Source organism: Psittacula echo (genome assembly GCF_963264785.1).
Source record: "Psittacula echo genome assembly, chromosome: 2".
NCBI classification, from domain to species: Eukaryota; Metazoa; Chordata; class Aves; order Psittaciformes; family Psittacidae; genus Psittacula; species Psittacula echo.
The window spans coordinates 135,350,652-135,374,979 of NC_137737.1; the positions used below are offsets into that span (position 1 = coordinate 135,350,652).

A 24,328-nucleotide genomic window follows, 5' to 3' on the forward strand; every position below is an offset into this window, starting at 1 on the left:
ACTAATGTTAAAACCAGAAAGCTAGTCTAGTACACAGTGGCTATAAATGCCAAATCAATTTTCAGCAGATAATAAAGTCCATGTTTTACAATCAGCAATGCACTGTTTTACTACCCAAAATGTAAGCTAATAATATATAGCTCTGCTAAATGGAAAATGCAGATATGCTGTTAAGAAACGGGCTGGCTGTGAGATGATGGATCATTTCTGCTGGGACCTTCTTAAAGCTATGTGCAAATGTTTTGAAAATATCACATGATGTGACCATGTGTTAAAAATTACAGCCAGTTAAGTTCTCTGCTAAGAAAAATATGTGGGCAATTTATGAAATGCACTCCAGGATGGAGATATCTTAAGTAAAACCAGATTTTGAAAACAAACCCTTTTTTTTTTTTTTTTGAAATATGAACTTAAAAAAAGCGCAGCCACATCTGGAGAGCAGAAGTAAAGAAAGGGTGGTCTGACCTAATACCAGGCCATCTTCTGAAAGAGCAGCATTATTTCTGGGCTACAATGACTGTGATCACTGATTGTCCTTTTAAGGAAACCATGCTGAATACTGCCATGGGCAATAATAAAGCATTTTGTAGGCCAACATCTGTTCTTTGAAAGTACTATAAAATGACTGGTAGATTTGTAATGTTTCATAAATAAAGTCCGGAATACACAGTTCCTAAAAAAAAAAAAAAAAAAAAAAAAAAAAGGAGAGGGGGGAAAAAAGTTAAAAAAGAGACAATGCACTCACAGTAATCAGACAAACTGGTGTATGGTATTAGATTTGAACACTGTTCCCCCAGGTTCAATTATTTAGAGATATAAACACTTCCTAGAGTTCACTACATAGAATGACAAAATGGTTAACTTGGTTACTGCAAACTGCATGTTAATGGGATTATCTTTCTACAGACTTTTCTCAGAGTTGCAGTAGTGCCTTAACAGAGATCTGAATGACTTTTACAGCGTTTCATTAGGCAGCCTCATTGCTGCCACTTTGCCCTGACAGGGAAGGGAGGAGGTGAGCAGCCAGTCACAATCATAACAGTATGTGCAGTTCATCTTTGAAGGGCAAATTTAGTTTGTGTAAGTGTTATCGCTACACATAAACCAGAACCCGTCTTTATGACTTCCTGTTCTTTCCCTGAAAGAAGGACTTCAGACGTCAGAATCACTAAAGGGATGGTTCTGAAATCAAGACTTCACACATACACAAAAGGCAATGACATAATATCAGATTACATAAAAATACACATCCTTTTAATCTCCTGTACATAATGTGCTTACTTTTAAAATACAAAATCTGCCCCAGATGGCTAATAATGCCCATTTGAAAAAAACCAACACCACAATATCAAAGGGCTAAAATATGCTGCGAACAGATTGAGAGGCAGTTCATCCTAGAGCAGAGTAAAAAAGTGCAGATGGGTGTCAAAAATAGCCAAGTGTCAGATCTGTTCAAGTATCTCCATTCTGGCACATGCTCCCAGTCACAGCTGTTAGTGTATTCTCTGTATCCAAGTGCAAGGTTTTCTAACACTCTGAGCTGACATTAAAACACACTTCTTGCTTGCTACTGCTCTAAGAGAATGCTGGAAATTAAAGATTTATTTAATGGTAAAGCTTAACAAGTATTGATAAGGGTGTACATACGAGTGTGGCGCATGCCATTTTGATTAAAGATGCATGAAATTTTAACCAGCAGGTAGAGTAAGTAATTTAAATGCCAAAGGCTTAATAGGTTTTCAGAAACCTCCACTCTAGGCATTCCAACACTGTTTGTCAATAGCCCCAAATAATGCACACAAGGATCAAAACTGTAAGACGGTGTCATTTTCGTTATATTGAAGTATCTTAATAAAACACAGAAACAGCAAACCACAATGAGAATATGAGTCTCATAAAAATATAAGGGAAACAGGAGTGGAATCAAATTATGCAGAATGCAGTTTTCCAAATTAATGAATTACCATGATATTTCTAATGAAGACCACATTCCCAGGAACGTAATGCATGCAAATCAAATTTGACATTTAAAGGGTTAAATTGACCTTTCATAGTCCTCAGTTGTTATCTATGCAAATTAATTTGCCCATATTTCAACCATATAAATCCTCTTAGCCTTGTGCTTTGAGCAAACAGAGACCACCTTCTTGCTACAACCAGAGGATCAGCAAACATACCAGCAGTAGGGTATGACCGTGTATAAAAATCCTGAAAGGAAAACATTCTTCCAACAACTGGCAATACCTACATGCAACTGTGGTTGCAGCAAACTGGCAGATACTGTTTCAAAACACCATCTGCGAGGTGTACAGACTCTGTGATCAAGCGTAGCCTCTTCTGCCTGTCCTACCCAAATAATCCACAAGAACCAGCCAGCTGCAGGATCTCTAGCCCTGTCTTTTTTTATCCAGAGACACAGGCTGCTATAATCAGCCACATGGCTTTCTCGAGTCCTTACCAAAGGGGGAAAAAAACCCAAACAAACACACCAAATTCAATCCACTCAGTCGTGGTCAAGCATCTCACAAAACCCCTCAGACAAATCACCCCGCGTAGAAGCCCCGTTTTCATTGGCAATAACAATTATCAATCAGACAAGCGATAGTAAGATCCAAGGATAATATTTTCCTGAGGAAACCAACCTAAAATTTCCAGCTCCATGACAATTCCTCTAATTCAGTAGGGGTTTTTTATTATTTTATTTTGAATCAACATATTTCAGTGATCTGCCCACTGACAGTTAAGGACTATGATTTAGGACAATGCTGGAATAATTTGTTTTATAAATCTCCTTCACTTCTCTAACATAAACAGCTTCTCACAGAGAATTTCAGCTGATGGGTGAATGCTGTGAATGATATCTACCGATCAAATGTTTGCAGCTTCAAGGTACAGCAGACAGTCACGAAAGCCAGCCCGAAGCTGCATTTCTCTTACCTAAAAATGATCCCCCGTGCAGAGATCCGCACCCACAAAGCTGGTGACTTTCTGCTATTTCTCACCCTTTTCACTGAAACATCCAGTCCTGCTGTAAGTATCATCTCTGGCAGTTCCCTTGCACAAATTCCCCTCCCCCAAACATATACACAACAGAATTAGCATCCACGACCGCTCCGTACCCGTATCAGCTTGCAAATCACCCTCTATATTACAAGAGAAAGGAAAAAAAATAAAGCAAAAAAAATACTATTTAAAAAAAAAAAAAAAAAAAAAAAAACCACAATTAGCGTTTCCTCATTTAAAAACAAAAGAGCTGCAATAATCTCAACTCACCAGGCATCCTTGGATAAAATATACCACACTGTAAATGGCTCTCTCCTAAAAGCAAGCTTATTTAGGGCTCAGTGCCTCCTGTTCTGGAATGAACAGAGAGAAACGAGGAGGGCCATCAGAACTGGCTGTGGCAGCGTAGCTGGAGGCAGGATGCTGAGCGCGTGCGTTTGCCAGGCAAAGACAGATGGAGAGCTGACACTCTGTATTGCACTTGGAGCAGAAATGTGAATGATGACAGGAGCACATGTGGCCTTGAACCCAGCCCTGTCTCTTCAGGCAGAACAATGACAGGGATGTGTGTGCAAATTATCACAACCCTGGCTCCCCTCAGCTGACTCCTTTTACTCTACCTTTCACACCAAGTTCCAGATGACCAAAGAATAGAAACTAAAATGCAGAGTGATAAGCCAAACACTGAATTATTCATTTTTTTCTTTAAAAGTTAACCCCTTCTTTTGCTGACAACTATTAAAGAAAAAAGCATTGCTTTCAATCAGCTCTCCTCCAAAAGTAGAAACAAATTCATTCTTTAACAGCCATAATTTTGCACGCCATAGGTCTATGTTTGTTTATTTAGCTGGAAATTCAAAACATGCATGAGGATATATGAGAAAGTCCCCCTTCCTCTTCCTCCCCTCCTCATACTTTCGTCATTATTATGCTGTTTTACTATAGTGAACGGAGTATCAAAATCACTCCCTTTCTCAGATTCTCAGTAGCATGTGTAAAATAGAACACACTTAGAAAGCAGACCACTTTTATTTTACTATAGTGCTTTTAACCCCCTGGGATTCCTGCATTGATATGTTCCAAACATTTGCAGCTTACACTCCTTTACCTTGCATGGTGATCCATGGGGGATGAAAACAAAATCTTCCCTGTAAAGCTTTTTCAAAAGCTAAACAATCATGTCCTCCCAATTTGTGATTTTGCACACCCCTTAAATGTTTATCCTTTGCATGAATAACGTATGCCTGGCTAGGTTCAATGCACTCTTCCTTATTAAGCTTTAATGGACACCATGATACATAAAACTACAAGGCTTTGTTATAGTGCGTTATCTAAAGCTGGCTATTTTCTTCTCAGCAGTCCCTCTTTAGTCCTTTGTAAAACATCTTTGCCTCTTAGGAGAAACATACGCCTGACTCGCATGCCTTCTGTAGCACGTATAGCCTCACACAAAATTCCAGGCACAAGGAAAAAATATCTTCTTTTTTAAAACTGTTCTCCCATTTAGCACTTTCAAAAGCCTCTCGTTTCCTAATGAATGTTTCTCTCCAGCAGTTAACATGTAGGTCCTGGTTCTGACTTTGCCTTTGCAGTATATGTTTAAACCCATATAGAAAGGCAGCAATTCTCAGTCAGATCTTCAGCAGCCACGTTTCTCTCCGTGCAAAACTCATCCTTTTGTACTTATTTATGCATCCCCCTGATTTTGCGTTATGCCATCCTCTGCCTCTGCTACGCAGAAATAACTCTGCTTTCAGGCCTTCCTCTTCCTTCCTCTAGCTGCCATAGAGCCTGATAATGATCTGTTTAGGAAAAGGACACACATGCGAAATTAAGCACAAAAAAATAACCCTTCCAATATCCGGACTGAACTCATGGATATTTCACACTTAAAGCATATGAGTCACTTCATTTACTGATATTTCCACAATAACTTTTTAAATGAGAGAGAGACTCCTAACACAGGACTGCCAAATTCAAAACACTCAAAGCAGCAAAGAAGCAGCTCCCCTTACCCCAGTGAACACCCTGGCACTGACAATCCAACGCGTCTGCTACTGGAGGTGTGTCTTTTCTTCACCTTCATCAGATATCAACTGCGACGATGTTCTCTAATGGATTTCTGAGTGTCAGAGAGCCCAAGAGAAACACCAAAACATGAAAACATTTTCATGACAGACCGCTTTCATAAAGGGGGGAAAGGCAGAGGGGGAAAGGGAGAAAAACAAAGGAGAGAAGCAAAGTCTGGGCCACTGAGGCCTTTAAAGAATTTACCATTCTTTTTGTTTATTATTTGATGCACTACTTAAACCCAGTCAGTTACTATTGTTATTTGCAGTGTTGTTTTTCTTTTTTAATGCTGTACTCTACATGAAAGGAAAAACATTTTCACAGTTGGAAGTGCAACCTTTCATCAACATAGATGCAGCCTGAATCAGCTTCGGAGTAGAATGTAACGTGTCAAAGGTATGATGCATTTTAATAAAACTGAACAATATTCACTCTTAAAAGAAGGTCTTAATATCAGTACATTGTAAATCCACAGACCACAGCTCACGAAATTGAACTTCCATATGCTGTGTGATTATGCATCCTTTTTCTGTGTGTAAAAAGCCTTTTTAAGCTGTTATCTGACTACAGTAATTACCACTTAAATTGATCCACGTCAACAAAACCTGGATCCCTGGAGATTCTCACCTAGAAGTCTGCTTGTGGAAGGGGCTAACAGAATGCCTGTGCATCTGAGACTACTTCAGCATTTTCTCAAGCAGCCAGCTGCATGAATAGTTTTTCCCTCTCATTATTTAATACACTGAGGCAGGCTGCAACCCATTTGGCAGTCCTCCCTGAATAAATATCTGTGGATATTTATTCGCTCTGCCCAACCCACCCCCATTTTTAATGCAGTCACTTAAAGGTTGCACCAGGTCTGAAATTTTAGCTGGCCAAGCAAAGGTGGACAGCCCTTTCTGTAAAATGATTTTGTTCTCCACTAAGAAAGGCAAGGCAGTGGTTTTAACACACTGTACCACAAAAGTTGGTATTATCTGTAATACCAAAATGAAAGCGATACAGAGAGTGAAAAACCCAGAAGCTAATCTTCAGCCAGTTTCTTTATGGTGCGCATTATGCTACACCTTCCTGGGTGGGAATCAGCTCCTTCTTTGACAATCATTCAAAACACTTTACAAAATAATATTAAAAGAATCCTCTACAACTCTTAAAATCTTGAAAATGGGTAAAGAAGGCAGAAGAGTTTCCACACTTGCATACGTGAAGCAGGAAAATAAGATTTTTATCCAGTGGATGATATAAAGTCACCAAGACATGGATCTGATGGAAAAGAGAGATTCCAGAAGATTACTATTTAGAAGCGCAGAGATTGCCTTCTGCGTAAGGCCAGCTTAATAACAGGGACTAGAAGTCCAGTGAAACGCATCTGTAGTTAATGAAAGCTCTCTATTAACAGTGAAGGAAGAATTTAACTCAAAGCTTTTCTGTAGGACTTCTCAACTTCCCGCTCTACTTATAGCAGACTGTTGTGATACATTGTGACTTCACACAGTGGGTATTAAGTGAGTTAATTCAAAGGAGCTGAAACCTCATTGATCCTAATTGAAAGCAATACACCCAACCAAATAGTTTTCTACCCCATCTGCTCTGGCCTGCCACCAGCTATTCAATACAAGAGAATTAATAGTTTCAGATATTCTAACAGACCCAATAAAAGCACTCATTTAAGCAGGACTGCATTAACAAAGTGAAAAACCAAGGGCAAAATGGGTTCAAATGGAGCATTTTACTCCTAGTTGGCTTTAACAAAGCTGAATAATGCTTATTCTGACTTTTTATGTGCAAGACTTGATAAACTGAATGAGAAGGCACTCAATGATCAGCCAACGAGCATTGATGAATGGTCATTAGGACCCCCCCAATCTCAGGGAAGGCCATTCCACAAAGTGGCACACCAGCTTGAAAGGGCGGACTCGCTAATGTCCAGATTTCCCCGCTTGCTTGTTCCACTTTCACTTTCAGACCACTGGCCACCAAATGAGGCTGACATATTGGAAAATAATCTTTTATGGGCGAATGGTAAATAAAAATGGAGGCATTAGCTGGGCTTTCAAATTCAAATCTGCTAGTTTTGTCAGCCCCCAAACGTTTTGATTTTCCACCCAGCTGGAAGCTATTAGTGTTTTCTTAAGGCATCCCACTGACAGGACAAACCCACCTCATGTGTGAGCTGTAGAGCTGATGTGGGAGGACGGGGACAACCACTTCTGGATGCTTTCTGAACTTTATTCTGTGAATTGCCCAACCAAAGTACAGTAAAGGCAATACCTTCAGGAGAAGCTCACTAATTTCTTGCTGCCCAGTATCTCCTTCACCTCATGCAACAGTAGTCCACCTACGACTGTAATGGGTACCCTCAGTGTGACTTTTTCCATGACATTGTACCTAACCTCCCTTGTTTTTACTGCACTACCACAAAAGAGCTCAAGCTATTCAGGAATGGCACTTCTTTCTAAACTCGTACTTCTTTGCTTGGAAAGGGAATTAAGATATTCCAGTAAGATATGTGCTTATCTGTTAACAGTGGCTCTTAATGCATGCAACACAAAACATTCGCCAGATAACACTAAACATTTCCCTAAGCATTTCCTTATTGGCAAGGCTTTCTGGACTTCTGGAAGAAAAAAAAAAAAGACAAAGAGGACCTTTAAAACACACACAGCTCTGTGAAACACAGGCTAATTGAGATTATCTGCACAAATAACCTCAACAATTGAGAGCTAGAGTCACTAAGCTGGGAAGAAAATATCCTTGGTTGTCTAAGAAAAACTGTTCATCATGTTACCTGCAGTATTGGATTAAATTCAGTGGAGGTGAGAAAGGATCCATCTCTTGTTTCAGCTAAGTAAACTTGGAAGTCATACTATTTCAACAGGATAATCAGAAATTAGTCCTCTAAAGAAGACTTCCTCTCTTAGGGAAAGCAACCTTGGCAGTGGGTCAGACTTAGCAACGTAGATTGCCTATTGCTTTCTGATCAAAAAAAGAACAAAAAATAATTCATTCTTGTTGAACATTGCCAGAAATCCCAGTGGCATTTCTGATGTAGTTCAGTTTTTAAAACAATGAAAATATATGTAAAGATGTATCCTAGAAGAAGAGTTCCACCAGAAATTGACTCAGAATGGGAGGGCCAATGCAGGCATCAGGTCTCAAAGAACACATGCCCTTTTGCTCTATATATACATTTTAGCAAGAACACTCATGTGGACAAACTCACATATATGTACACATATATGTGTTGGTTGTCTATTTCTTTCACTTGATCTGGGCTAACCCAAGTTTTGCCTTGTGTTTTTATTAGATACAGTATTTTCCATAATGTGGGTAAAGCAAATTAGAATTGACTGCTAATTTCTATCATCAACTGGATTCAAAGGATATTACCAAACCATCTGAGCATAGACACCACTGAAGCACTTCAGAAAATTTGATATTGATTTGATATTATTTCTGAAAGGACACCAGAAAATACCAAAGATGCCATCTCACAGACAGGAGACAAAATATTCAGTGTGACGTGGGAAAGTCTGGATGAGAATATCTTGTCCTGCTGAACTAGGGTCATATTTTAAGATCCAAAAAGAAAGCGAAAAAAAAGGGAAAAAAAGAAAGAAAGAAGGAAAAAAAAAATGTTTCAAGCTATCAGTTGCTTTTTGACTTGAAGCTCAGTGTTTGCTCATTTAACATGGGTAGGGAAACTCTTTCTGCTGTAGTATATTGACCCTTGTTTTGACCTCTAATTGATGTCTTTTTAATGCACAGGATTTTCGTAATAAAGATAACATGAGAGCATATTTGTGTGAAAGTGTATCTACCACAAGCCATAAATTCAAGCCTTGCATTTTTCTTTGTAACATGTCAATATTTGTGACACTAACTAAACATATTTTATTCATTTGACAAGGACTGTTACATTATATTGAAAACTTTTGTTTCAATGTCACCACCTCCTCGTTTTGACTGATGGCGAGTTAGTTTTGTTAAAACGCAAGGGGTGATAGCGTATGCTCCAGTGAACTTTCCCTCCTCTCAGCACCAGAGACAAAAACCTGCAGCTCTGCTCTGTGCTGGCAGCCATCTGGCCAGCTTTCTCTCAATGCCTGCCCCACACCACACTGCAGGCAAAATTTCAGGGCTCCAGAGCTCTGTGGAGCTATTCATGACATACCAATTTCACATTTTCTGCTTGTACGCTTGCAACAATAAATGCTAATGAGGACTATGAATGACATTTTTAAAGACAATAAAAAGGTCTCCAAATCCCTTGCATATGGAGACACTATTTTCTAAACTTCACCTTCTGTTAGGGAGCCATTACACTCTAAAGGAAAAAAATAACCTAAGGAGAACAATGAGATGATCAAAGCATAACCAAGTCCTTACGAATTCCAAAGAAAACAATGCTTGCAAAGCTAGCTTAATGACAGACAGATTTTACGCTGATATACAGTGGTAACACTTCAGCACAGTAACTCTCTTTTTTAATAGCACTGTGTCCTGGGTTCAGCTGTAGCATTGATACTTCCGGGGGGGGGGGGGGGGGGGGGGGGAAGTGTTTCAAAAACTAGGAGTGGTAGAAGCCATAGCAAATCCTCACTTTCATTGATCACATATAACCCCACAAGCAATAGATTTGGACTTTGTAATTATGAATCTTTAGATGAGTCCAAGAGTAAACTGTTATCATTAATTGATTTGGAATGCTACGGTTTCATAGACATTACTGCACTGATCAAGTGTGGTCAAGAGAAATACCAAATTTTCACCTTTTCTTTCCCCAGATCTGCCTTCCTTTGGCAATGCTATTGCTAAAAAACCCCAAACAAACAATTAAACAAAAGTTGCCTTTATTCTTGGTACTGTCTTTTGTATTTAATTAAAGACAGCTTCCCTTAACAAGGATTAAAAACACTTTCAGGAAAATCCACCAGGTGGAGCAAATATACAGCGATACAAACTACTTATTTATGTTCCCACTGCCATTTTCAACAGGGAAAATGTTTTATATGGAAATACTCTTACCTCTTGACCTCCCTTCTTTACCCTTTTGTCACATATTGATCAATTTGTACTTATTTACCACATTTATAATGGCACAAAGGCTTTGTTCATAGAGGTCTTTGTACAAAGCTATTGTTCCAGACGAGTTTCAACATGAATTTGTAGTCCACAACAGTCATCAGATACATAAGGGAAATTAAAGAATGGTATTATTCAAAGATATAAATGTCTATATTCAATTATATAATGATAACGTACTTGTAAAACAAACTGACAAGCATTCAGAAAATAAAGCTTAGTCTTATCAGGCAGCCAAATCTTTACACTGGCCTCCACTACAATGGGCTGGAATCCCGGTCATTCCGCATATCTTGTTATGTGTTTATACACATAGTAGTGTCGGTAACATCACAGCAGCACCACTGAACACTATGCTAGTGTTTACTGTTAATGCCTTTATTTTAGTATGACACCCGTCAACTACTAAGTAATTTCAAGAGTGAATGAATGAGGACCATAAATAAATATCTGAGCAGATCTAGGACAGCTAAGCGTTCATTTTCCCATTTAAATTATTTGCTTTCCAGCACCAGGTGAGAAAGCCACTTCCTCAAGTATTTTAACTTACCCTGATGAATGAGAAGGTCTAATGGCATAGAGGCAGGGGGGCACCTTTTTACATGAAGAGAACTAAGTCCTAACAGGAAAGTGGTTATGGATGAGTTTTCTCACAGTTATAATAGGACAACCCACTGTCAGACCCTGTAATTGCTAAAATGGCAAAGCAATATTACCAAGTGAACTGCTCTAATGCAGTTCAGCATCTGGAAACACAGCAGAATGAGTGCACAGACCCATTCAACCCCTGATGATGGAAAAGCATTATCATTTGTGAGTGACAAAGGGAAGGCACTGATTTTAGTTAAATATTTTTTTGTTTGTTTCCACTGCTTTCTTAGTTACACTTCCTACCATGTTTTCCTCTCACTTCTTCATTCAGTGCCCTCCATCTTCTCTCTGCCACCACATCTTTTCCTACGTCCTTGGTTCTGGGGCCACCTTCTCACTTTGCTACACACCTACCTTCTCCAATCCACTATATGACTTGTCTGCTTCTGCTGGCTTGGACATCCAAGCTCTCCCACTTCTGCTTCCCCAAAACCTAGATGTTCCAAATTTGGTATTCACATTATGGTGAGTAGTACCATCAAATATTACCCACATAAATTAACACATAAAAAAGATCAACAACCAGAACTCTTAACATGGAGGACAAACACTTCGTCAGTTAGGTTTCCACCATAAAACTGAACCAGAATGGGATCCACTTAACATGCAATCAGAGGAGCACACCACTCTCTCTGGAAGGATGATGTGTTGACACAAGCTTTGTGCTTTTAGTTCGACCCAGACAAATCCCATCATAGCTAAGGAAAATTAACATACAAAATCTTTGTTTCTTTAGGAAAGGGGAGGAGCCTTGAGGAACACAGGCCTTTAAATATAATTTCATTTTATCTAATTGTGTTGTACTCCACATGGTGCTTCCTTGTAGCCATTCAGCAGAGAAGCAGGAAAAGAATGCAGAGGTGATTATGAAGTGGAATTTCATACCAAGAGCAAATTACACCACTTCACACTAGGAGAACATCTGCAAAGAGCAGCAGTAAGTGTTTGGGCACAATGCAAGGTGCCAGTTCTAATAAAGCCCAAACCAGCTTCAGAACCGTTATCCAAGAGAACTTCACTTAAGCAAGACTGTCACAGCAGAGACTTGCAGTGATGCCCAAGATAAATTATTTTTTCAAACAGAATGCTGATTTCAAATCATTATCTCTGAGGCATTTTTGAGGTGGCAATCATGGATTAAAGGCTGTCATTTTCTGCCATTTTCAAAGAGGAGCTAGACACCACACCTAATGGGTAGGAGAAAAGACAGAGTGGTTATTGTCATCACCACGTGTCACTGGAGATCTTTCTTTTACTATGCTGTTGGTTGAGGTGGGCAAAGGTTGTAGACAGTTAATAAGATTAGGAACTGCAAAAAACAAATGCATGTGAAACACTGGAAGGAGGGACACACGTGACTTGTAAAGATTTAACTAATAATGCTTACATACAGATACAATTTCCTCTGTATGTACAAACTCTCCAGGAAAATGACACTGACTGCAATGCATAAACCATCTTTTCCTCATCCTGTAGATACAAGCAATGCTTATTTAAACTATAGCTTCTTTACAGTACATCAGAGACTTAAAATTATATGTCTAAGTAATTCACTTTTACTTAAGGGCACTTTTACAACAGAGTAACCCAGAGTAACCTAAGGAGTTCATAATGAAGAAGGTGGCCTGATTCTAAAGGTGAAGGATTACACACATATGAAGAGTTTATTAGATCATGATTACTGATACATTGAAATAGCTCTTTTGTTGCACCATCCCCTGCAAATCCTTCTTAGATGGAGGATTAGTGGCACAATAGATCATAATGACTCTTTTGGTCTCACTGCACTATCAATTTCCAACTGCATGTTCCCACTGAAGGCTCTCTCAACGAAGGGTCCCCAGAACCCTTATGTAGCAAAGTTTGTATGCAAGAGAAAAAAGTATATCCTAAAATCTGGATTACAAAACACTAATGAAGTATTAGCAGGGAAAATACAAGTAACTGCTGAAATTATTTCCATCTCACCTACAAAGTACCCAAAATCATTAGCACATGAAAATGTCCTCTGAGACTGCAGACATAACTCTATAGACCGGACCAAATGCCTTCAGTGCAAAAGAAAATGAAACCTTAGTTAACTTCCAGCTCTCCTCCACTTCCACAACCACAAATATCTTTCTTGGACCAGCTTCTGCCCACATAAATAAAAGGCAATAGTCACATGCTACACTCATTTTCTGCTGCAAAGCCATACCAATTATGTTCCCTCCCTCTATTACTTGTACCTTGTGATCTTAAGCTCTGCCAGTACAACTACTAACAGCACTGTGCTATATACCAAAGTATTAAAATTACCCAAATAAGATTCATATTCTTCATTTATCATTCAAACAAGAAGTCATAATTCTTCACAAATAATAAAAAAATATTCATGACCTTTACCTAACTGAACATTTCAGCATCTTTCACCTACAGCCTTGAGCTTTACATCCCAATAAATACTTTCTATCTATGGGCCCAAACCTCACCAGTGCACAGAACCCTGCCTCTTGAACCCAGGAGTGACCTCAACAAACAGCAGCTATTAGGAGCAAGGACTATAACTGACCCTATCCCAACATAACACCAACCTGGACATCTAAGCAAATCTCATGAATAAGGAGAATGGAAGCGCCGATAGCTGCCACCACTGTTTTAACAGACCATGCCAGAACAAACACTGGCTTGGTTTGCATCCATGGGATGAATAAAAATTATGTTGCCAAGCATGCTGAAAATGAAAGACATAAAATGCCAAGAATGATGATTGTTAATGATCACTGAAAAAAAAAATTACAATGTTTTCAGAAGTTTATCTGCTGCATGCTACAAACTCCACCTGAAAGAATTTGCTCCTCACAAGATTTTACCTCTGAAAATAAAAGGTCAAGCAAGTGGAGACAGAATAAAGGAAAAAGCCACAAATTCAGAAGAGAAAGGGTTAACATATTTTGTTTCAGTCGGTATTATACCAATGCCAGAAATACAGGGAAAGACTAAAAAGAGCCAATATTTTTTTTTTATTATTATTCTTTAAAAGGAAAAAAAAAAAATCAGGCCTATCTGTCACAGGGTTGTCCGGGCTGGAAGAACCGGCAGGAACCTCAAATTCCTGACCAAACCCTCTTCCACACAATGCCTCCTGAATGGAAGGAACCCAGGCCCGGCAGAGATAGCCCGCTGTCAGGAACCAGCCCTGACGTTTGCGGACAGACGGGGCTAGCCTCGCAGGATGTCAGAGCAGCAAACTGCTGTTCGAGATACTGGCTTTTCACACACTCCCAGCCTGGATGTTTTGCTCTTCAGGTAATTAAACAAGGAAACAGGGCTGATGTGTACGAGTCTGACCCCTGCGCCGTGGCTCCGCAGTTCTGCTATCGACTTCCGCATGAACCGCCCAGAGCATCAACAGAAGCTTCTACTCCTGCTCCCGACACCAAGCTCTAAAACAAATCCTTCTGGAAATATCTGCTGCTGCCTTTTCCTTTTTATTTTTCTTTTTTTTTTTTTTTAAGAAGGGTCAAATTACTTGCTCTGTTCCATAGGCCTTGCTGCTTTCTCATAAAAAGAAGCAAAAAAGGAAAGAAATGAGTACTTTGGGGTAGCTGTTCTCCAGCCAGCCATTCAAAATATTAAATATCTGGGGGAGGGGTGGAACAGACAGAAAGACAAGGCAAGGGATTCCCAAATTAATGCTTACTTTAATGTCACTACTCAAAATGAAAAAGATCCTGAAAAGTGTTTCTGATTCATCCAACCAACTGCCAAACATTCACTTATTTAGAAATAAAATTATTCTGATTTAAGCATTTTTGTAGAGTCTTTGTCTTAGAAGACGACATAAATCATAGAACCGGGCATTAGACAAGTAAACCAATGTTTTCCCTCTTTTTCCACAAATTTAAGAAACAGGAAAAGGCAGGTGTTACTATCTATACTCAGTGAAAACCCCTACACAGGCTGCTCTGTGACTGACCTAGTTTCTACGCTTTTTAAAGGCTACTTAAACAAAAATTATTTTTTAAAAAGGTAACACATTCCTCCTTCTTTCTGAAAAATCCACAGAATAGAATATTGGCTGAAAAGAGAAGAGCCCACAAGAAAGAGGAGTACAAAAGCATGCCTGCTTGTCTGTGTTCAACACAAAGAACATTAAATGAAAACAACTGGCACACCGCCAAATTCCTATACAGGCAAAGAGATTCAAATAAATTGATTTCACGCATCACACTGACCTGGGATCAGTGAGCAATGGTACAATACACTTGCTGCTCCATGTGGGGAAAAGCCCATTAACGTTATCAGAGCCACAGTACATTAGCAAGAGGGGGAGAGAAAAAAACAGAAAGAGAACCCAAACTCCGCAAACTCAGGGGGAAAAACCACTTTGAAAAAGGAACTTCAGCTTCAGCTGGAGTGCTTGGTTTCAGTTTACCAATAAATACATCATATTGTGAGTGCTCGTCCTCTGCTCACCTCAAAGGATTCAAAGATCATATTTTCAAATTAAAATAAATACTAATGTCACACACATTCCCCTTCCATCCTACTTTTAACACAGTTGTTCTCAAACTCGGTTATTCTCTGTAAATTTCCTCCCTTCCCCATCCACCAGCGTTTTATACAGATTACGGGTTATTTTCTTCGAACTTCAAAAGCTGGATTCCTGCCCAGGATATTCTTACTGGCTCAGAAAGTAAAGCTGGAGAAATCAGCCACTGCTCTCAACTGGTCCAAATCAACCTGACCTACAGAACAAAACACCTTATTTGCAAGGCAGTAGGGAGCAGCAGGGCTCCAGCTCCTTTTGCAGAGTCATCCAGGCACGCTCCCTCATCACAAGGCAGACTCTCCAAACCAGTGTGTTTTGAATTTCACTTTCTTACAACGTGTGAAGTAACCCATGTGTGCCGTGGAGTCTCCTCTTGTCATCCCGGCTTGGTTTTTCATTAAGATCTCTCACACTCCAATCAAGAGCAATGCTAGCAAGCCACAGGTGCGCACCACATGAACAGATGAAAATCTGATTGTGAGCTGCGTAATGACAATTCACTGTCTATAATACACTTGTCCCATTTTGCATTTGTTGTATGTTAGAAGGGGGGTTTATTATTTCCATTGTACTCTAAGATACAAACAAGCAAACAATTGTTTCGAAGATAAAAAGGAAAGCTAGACAAAAGACTTTGCAATAGCAAAACAATGATGACAATGCTTGAAAAGGATCACATCAGCAAAGGTAGTCTAATGCTACAAGAGGCTGTCGCTTCAAGGAGGTGATACTCAAACAGCTTTAATTTTGCCATTTTGGTTTCAAATAGCAAGTCAAATCTTGCTGGGCACAGCAAAGTCCTTATCAAGTTAAGCTCTAAGAATGTTGGCCTCATCTGTCATCACTCATCCAAATCTAGGTATGAAGCTTCTTGGCTGTTTAAGACTAAAATTTTTGAATGTGTAACAAACACATACATCCAGATAAAGGTACCTTACCTAGTCACCTCATTTCAAATAAATGTCAAAATGGGAATGCCCAAAGATCTAACACTTGCTAAACACCACTGATCACTCTCTTTTATAAAGGGCTACAAAGCAATTTTGGATTTATCTTCATCACCATATACAATATCATCAATTTTGTAAGTTATGCTATAGAAAGGATGTGTTTATTTTGTTATAAGGCTACACAGACATAACTGCACAGGAAAGGGAATCAGCAGCTTCACAATGGCTGAGATGTGCCTGCACCCAGGTGATAGAGGCAGCCTGACCTGCCCATCAGTTAGCAAGACAGATAATGTGCTGTTCCCTCCCATTTATGAATATTTCAGTAGTACAACCAGATCACTTGGACTTTATAAAGATGAAGTGAATTTCAGTTATATTAATTCCCTCTTCTATAAAAACAGATAATATTAGAAAACATGTCTATGTTGTAGGAAATTTCCATTATCTTGCACGTGCTCTGACAGCAATAAACCTCAATAAGCTTCCCATTAGTATGCCAGCACTGCATGCTTCAGACATGCAATCTTTACTTTTACATTTATTTATTTTTAAAATCCTTTATGAAGACCCATATGGTAAAAGAAACCAAACAACAACCACCTGTACGGAGTACATTTACGCTTTGAAAAACAGACAGTAGATAGAAAAAAGGAGAATTAGTCAGAAGCTAAACCACTGCTAAATTAGCAAAATAAAAATGCAAGAAGAAACCCTGCTAAGATTATTCATTCTTTTTCAATGCTGACTGTGTAGAGGAAGGTCCCAGAAAAGCATTTACTTGTTTTAAACTGAGCTAGGAACTCGAATTAGAATGCAAATTCATTTTAAATAAGATCTCATTTTTTTTTGAAAGGATGTTCACACTGGTGCACAGAACCTCAGCCCCAGCCCTTGCCATGAGCGATGTGCAGCATCTTGCTGGCTCTCCCAGCTGTGCTCCATCTCCTCTTCACACCCTACAGTCAGAGCAGCATTAGCCACCATATCTCGGGTGGGGAGATTAGTGATATGATCAAGACTTAGCTGCCTTCAAAACTAACTGGAACATAGTCTAGAGTGCTCAGACACTGTTCATTTTTTTTGGTATCATACTCTATCAAAGTTATGTCATATGTGAAATGGTCCAACACTGAGAACAAAAATATCAAAGCACAGGAAAGCACTTAAAATCAGTTTAGTTCTTGCCATCTAGACAAATCACTTCAGGAGAAGTAATGTACTTACAGTACAGACAGGAAACACAGTCATAGGTTACCTAGAAATTTTGTTCTGCCATAGCAGATTTACTTTTCCAATATGGTAAAAACCTTTGCACACAAGAAGCAGAATTATCCATTCTCAGTATCATCTCAATCCCATTTATCAGATTCCCAATGCAATGAGTTTATATATTTATATTTATATATGAGGCTTCCACTAAATTACAAACATAACCACTTTGTCAATGTGATTACAACTGTCCCTTAAGCTGGTTGCAAATACTGTTTTAATTCACAGTTCTGGAAGCTGAACTTCATTATTTTCACAGCCTAGCCAAGTAATATTTACATGACACATGAAAAACACCTATGTCATCAAAAGTAAAAAGCACAGTTAAAACTTCCACATATATGTATTTTAAGCTAAGGAAGATTTTAGAAAAGTCATCACTGATGGATTTTATTGGCACTACTGTACTTAAGAATTAAAGTGACATTAAAATGAAGACACCACCTTCATTGATTTAGGTGGACTCTCTGGAGGCTAAAGGGAAAGATTTCTCTTTTAATTACAGTTTACAAGGCAAGGTACAGGCACTAAAAATAGCTTCTAAAAGGTATGCACATCACAAAATCAAGTATTTTTCTTTTCCTTACCTTGACAAAATTCAAAGTTCCCTTTTTTCCGGCAGTCACCTATCACTAAACTCAGTGCTCTCCAAGTGTTTCTTTTGACAGATATCATTCTCCACCAATGGCTCTGCTAATTTCCTCTTTCCTTTTCTGACTGGGACAGATACTATGTTCACCAGCCCAGAGATCAATCTTTTCTATTGACAACAACAAATGAAAAAAAAAGGAAAAAAAAAAAAAGAAAATAAAAAAAAAAAAGGAAAAAAAAAGAAGCAGATATCACAGGCAGTTTGAAGCACCACCACCACACCCCTTCATTTGCATGATAATAGCAGTCTTAAATAAAAAGGTAAGACAGAAATGCTATCATTCTAAATAAATTACCCACTTTTTCTTGGTTAATATAAGGCAGTACTTTAAAACTGTATCAATTCTTTGACAAAGGCCATTTCATAAGTTGCTCATTTAAAACAGTTGACATATAGACAGCAATGAACTAAAGGCACCTTATATTCCACCATGAAAATACCTATTAGCTAATTCTGTAAAAATGCTTGGGTTTAAATACACTCATATAACATAAAATATTACATACTTTACCTGGTTCAACAGAAGCTCTAGAGAATCATTTATTAAACCAACATGGTTACTAAAAATAGAGACCTTGCAGTTACATATCACTATACTAATTTAGACTTATAAGTCGTAACAGCAAGCACATTTAAACAAAGTAAGATCAAAAAGCTATTGATATATTTACACATCACCCTCCCACTTTTGAAAAGGCAATTTCCCTCCTACTCCAACACCTACAAAAACTGTTTATTTGGGTTACACAAATACTTTGTCATTCATATGTCTGTATTACAGCACTGCCAGTTTTTCCAAAACATTAATATGCTTTTCAGAGGTTTGTAATTATGTCAAGGCAGAAAGACTTTCAGAGCCAGGCAAACACAGTTATGTACATGCTTCAATCTGCATCCACTATTCAGGTATTTTGAGACATAAAGTTCAGCATGCAAAAGGATCTGGATGCAGCTGCATGCATCTAACCAAGAACCCTGCCCCAACCCTCTCCTGGACTAGATCTTACTGCAAACAAATGGCTTGCCCAAGGGCATTTGCAACAGCTCACATTTGTGTTTGTGCTAGAAATTGCAATCTTTCCCACAAACAAGCCCCTCCTCAAAGCAAAACAAACCCTCACCAAGTTAAAGTTAAGTTACGGAACAAAGGAGTTCATCACTCAAAATCCTTTCTCTTCCCTGTCTGTGGTCGGACTTTTCTACGCAGCCCTGACACAAACCAAAATCCTATCAATTTCAGTGAAAACAAGAGGCCTGTAAGGACTGCAGGACTCTTATGCAGGATTTGGCAACTGTGAAGCTTTCAATATGAGACAACTGCCTTTGGCATTTGGAAAATAATCTCAAAAATGTGGTCTGGACTCCCAACATGGGTGCAATAACTACTTTTCTAAAATTACTTTTATTTGAGATTAAATTCTCTAGTTGTCACCATGTTCTTCATAGGCAATAAATCTACCTTTCAGTTGTGCCTTATCATTAACTGTGTGGTTTTCAATTGTCCAGGCTTTTGCGTAATAAGTTACACTTCCATAAATGCATACAACATTCCCTGAATTGTTATTATTGTTTGATCTGATTTTTATGGTCATAAACTTATGTGCCTACCAAAACTCAAAACCCCTTCACTGACTGAGTGACCCTATTAATTTCACTGAGATCATTTAAACATCAAGTTTTCTACTGAGTGACGATAGCACAATCTGGTTGAAATATGGACTTACAGTCGAACATTATATTAACATCATATTTTGGATTCAGAATTACACACAGCAACCATCTGTAAAGATGCATTCATGTTTTGCTAACCTTTACTAATTTGGCCACTAGAAATAATTATGATCAAGTATGTTAAATTATGTAACATACAGCAATTCAATGTTTGAATCTGCTGAATAGCATACTCCTTTTTCACGGCTGGGAAAAGATTTTTAAACCTCTTACTGTAAAAAAAAAAGAAAGTTCTTACACCACCACCAAAAAAATAACAGTACCCATCTGTCGTTCACTGTACAATGAAGACATCACTTTAACCTACTACTCTTCGTTTTAGCCCCACGTTAATTTTCTCTATATGCCACATTTTCCAAAGTGATGGATACATTCTGCTATACCCATTCTACACTAACCTCCTTTTTAAAATTTATTGTTGCTTCCTGAATTGTAAACTGCTGCTGCTGTTCGAATGTACATGCAAAACCGTCTAAAGTCTGAACTTCACTGAGAGTAGAATGTCTCAAACAATTTGTCATCTTACAAGAGCGTTATAAAAAGGGATCAACATGTTGTATTACCATGGAAATTTTGAAAAACATACTTTCCCAAACAAATATTACTTTTTCTCAATGGTATGAAGTAATGAAAACCACATGTGTAAATCTGCGATCCGTGCAGTAGTTCAAGCTGCAGCTAATAGAAAATACAGAGAGTGAACTCTGCCATATAAAGGATTCTTGTTACAGAAATATAATGTGAAAACCAGATGCAGACAGAAAACCTTAATCACAGATGGGAATGTAATCACTGGCATACAGAATACTTTTTTGATCAATCTCAACCATATGAGAAATGTATTTATTTTCTAAGGAATGCAATAACTCGAGAGAGTCTTCTATTTGAATTCAGTTAACCTCATATTCACAGGGCTTTTATCTTGCATGTGGAGGGAAGGGAGATATAACCTGAGCCAAGATTTTTAGAAGAACCATTGGCTCTGGCAAATCATTCTTGTATCAGCTTATCTTTCAAGGAATTAATAGGATGTAAAGACTACAAATATCAGGATCAGCCTTAAATGAAATCAACCATTATTGCACTTCGTAGTTACTGCCAGAAATCCCTTCATCACCTAAGCACTTCTATGGTTAAATTTTTCCCTCAATATGTTGAAATACAATTTTTCAGAAATACACTGAATTACAATTATTTTCAGAAATACATTGAAATACAATTATTCAGAAATACAATGCTACAAGCAACACACTGTTGCACTGAAGTTCTGTAAATTGGAAAATAAAAGCTGAAAACTAAGTTTATTCTGGGCTTCCTTCTAACTGCTGGAAGTCCCATTGAATTTCCTGCACCCATCTCCTGGGTGTCAGCGGGAAACAAAGGATAGCAGTGCACTGCAGCCACCCAGTAGTTATATTAAATGTCTAAAATGCAGATTGCCTTCCACCAGCTACCCAGACCAAGGTAGAACCGAGGTAACTCTTGCCAGTTTTCACTGCTGCTGACATTTCTGCTCAACTATTAAGACATGGAAATACTACAGTACTAGTAAACTCCTCACATAAAATATAGAAGTTGCCATTAAAATCTGACAATCAAGTTCAGGATTCAGGTCATTGATATGCTACCAGTAGGACCCACCTACACTGTTACAAAGGTTCAGCATCTCCAGGCAACCACACTCCTACAGTTCATCAGCCAATCCACGTAAGTTACATTTGCCTAGATAAATTTTACGCCTGATGACTGAACTTTGCTGTTATATTACACTACAATATAAAAACCTGATGCTACGAAATAAAAATTAAGTGAGGAAAAAACACTGAAAGATGACAGACCTCAAGGCTCGTGGGTACCAGCAGTGGTAGTTTACAGTCCCTGATCCCTCCTTCACCCTTCTCCTGGAGGTACCCAATCTACCTAAGAACACCACAGCAATTTGTATAGCACTGCCTGACTGTCACAGTTCACAACTGAGCTTATTAAGGTAACCCAAAGTTGGTGTTCATTTATTTTAACAGTACTAAATAACATAAACCACAATGATTCGGTAGCTGTTATTCCAAAGGTGAGAGCAGTTGACAAAATCCTTTGATGGGCACAGGTAGGCAGATTCTCCCTTTCTCTTAGAGCCTTTAGGTCCCATTACCATCATCCCATTGTAGGTGTCTGCAGTAAGAAGACAGTGTCTTCAGTACCCTACTGCAGGACTCCCAGGAATGGCTCATCACAGTTAATTCTGCTGAAGTTTGTGTAAATGTGCTTCCTTAATTGAATGCCTGTATGCTAGGTGACATTTTAAACTAAGTACTTGCTTCTTCTCTCCTGTGTTAACAACTAGCAAACCATTTGACGAAAATACTTGATTCTATTTTGAAAATATATTTTGAAAATATTTTGATTCTATATTGAAAATATTTGATTCTACAACTGTAACAGCAGTTCTTTAAACCATCTTGTCTCTTCTGCCATTTAAGTTTACATTTCTGAGACTGTGGCATCAAGTGATAGTGCAGAAGTCAACATTTAACACTAAAGAAATAAGGGAGATATGCTTGTCTTACTTCTAAACAAGCATGCCTAGATAATAAACTTGGGCCAGATATATATTTTAATTTGCCTATTTTTCATATAGCATCATCATCATCTGTGTGTAGGGTTAAAAATGGACTGAAATCTTCCAGCAGTAAAACAGTTCCACGTGACAAAACAGAGAGGGATCCTGAAAACTCCTGCTTCATGTCATGTGTGAGCGTGTGTGCCTGTGTCTTTTTTTTTCCCTCTCATCTAATCTCATCTGCAAGAGACTGTCCCTAGAGGACAAGAGAAGAAAGAACCAATTATATCCAGAGGTTGGTTTCTCCAAAATGAAGGCATCTGTTCCATGCCAACGACTTCCACATGGAAGAAAAACAGAACTTTGAAGGCATCTGTGTTCATGGTTGACAGTTGCAGATCTTAGGGTCTACTGTAATTGCTCAGCTGCAAACATGATTTGGTTGCTGCTGTTGTCAGCTGATCTCCTTACAATGAAAAGAGGGAGCTTGGATAGCTGGATAAAAATCAGATATTCTTCCACAATACTGACACCTTTTCCTTTCTGAAAAGGAGGCATTTTCCTGGTACAACGGGTTTGATAGAAGTAAATTACAAAGTGGTTTTTAAGCGAACATTTTACAAAATATGCTGCTTTAAAACACTATTCTTTAAATAACGTACAAGTCCATGCACAATGTGCTCATTATTTGTTAGTATTTCAGGCTGATATTTTGCAAGAGTGATTCAGAAGCCAGCATGATTCACCAGCCACATAATCCTGCAGCCCACTTTATTTAGGCAAGTTGTCTCAGTAAAACCAAGAGTACACCTGAGGAGAAGCTCAAGAGTTTTCACGCAAAACGCATATGGCAGATAAATACCTAGCATGATACTTATCACTTAACTCATGTCACTTCCAGTGTGAGTGGATACTTCCCAAATGTTTCCAAAAGACACTTAAAAGAAATATTACTGTAGTTCAAAGCCTGTCTTACAGCATTGGGTGTGATACCTGCAGCAAGATACTCAGCAATGCTGTGCACCTTCACTGCTAAAAACCAAACTATTAACAAGCAGCTCATTCAAAGGATCAAGACCGTGGCTGATTTTCCAAAGCACAGCACTCAATGCCATTAGGGATCTGAGGCTACAACTAAAACCCAACTGGCCTAAGCAGAAAATGCATTTACATCTCCTATCCTGCACTTATCAAATAAAAGTGAATCGTAGTTTCCAGAAATATTTCACATACCTCATGAGTTTTTGTAGTTTTCTTACCTAGGACTTTTATCAATAGCTTGAAAGGAGGAAGATGCTGTGTTATTTTGTTTATTTAGTATAATTCTTTTTATTCTGGTGGATTCCAGCTGCAATCCCAAACACACTCTGCAGCAAAGGCATTCAGCCCTTCCAAGCAGGTAGGGTTAGGAACCACACCGCTTAGGAAGGACAGTATAGATTCCTACGCAGTTTCCCTCACCTGGTACATACCTCAAATTATTATGAACGCATGAAGTAGTGAACCTGGGGGGACACAGTAGACCTGACACTTCCCAACCAGCTCTAAATTGCCTGCAGGAAGGACAAGAGTTGGGGGCAAGGACAATTAACACAGCCACCTGCTTCCTGAGACCTCCTGGGAGGCAGACACGCCACTGATGACTTGCTCTGGCAATGTCACTGAGGTCCTGCCCATCCTTCTCTTCCCAGAGAAGACACAGGATAATAAAAACAATAGTGGCCAATAATAGCTCTGTAAGACAAGGTGAAATTTAGGCCTGGCTTCAAAAAAAAAAAAATTAACATCAAAACCTCCCCATGCAAAGACGATGGGACCAATAA

The 24,328-nt window shown here is 38.7% G+C and overlaps 1 protein-coding gene across 2 annotated transcripts in view; it reads right to left on the minus strand.

The window, feature by feature from the left end:
* Window positions 1-24,328, minus strand: part of RUNX1T1 (RUNX1 partner transcriptional co-repressor 1) — a 120,402-nt gene that overhangs the window by 82,217 nt on the left and 13,857 nt on the right. The window contains exon 1 of one of the 2 annotated variants that reach the window (XM_080639342.1): window positions 18,153-18,923. The exons of the other annotated variant lie outside the window; for it this stretch is intronic. Within the exon in view, the coding sequence (XP_080495468.1) occupies window positions 18,153-18,240 (88 nt within the window). The 5' untranslated portion in view covers window positions 18,241-18,923. Of the gene's footprint in view, window positions 1-18,152; window positions 18,924-24,328 lie in introns of those variants that run through there. 2 annotated transcript variants of the gene reach the window in all.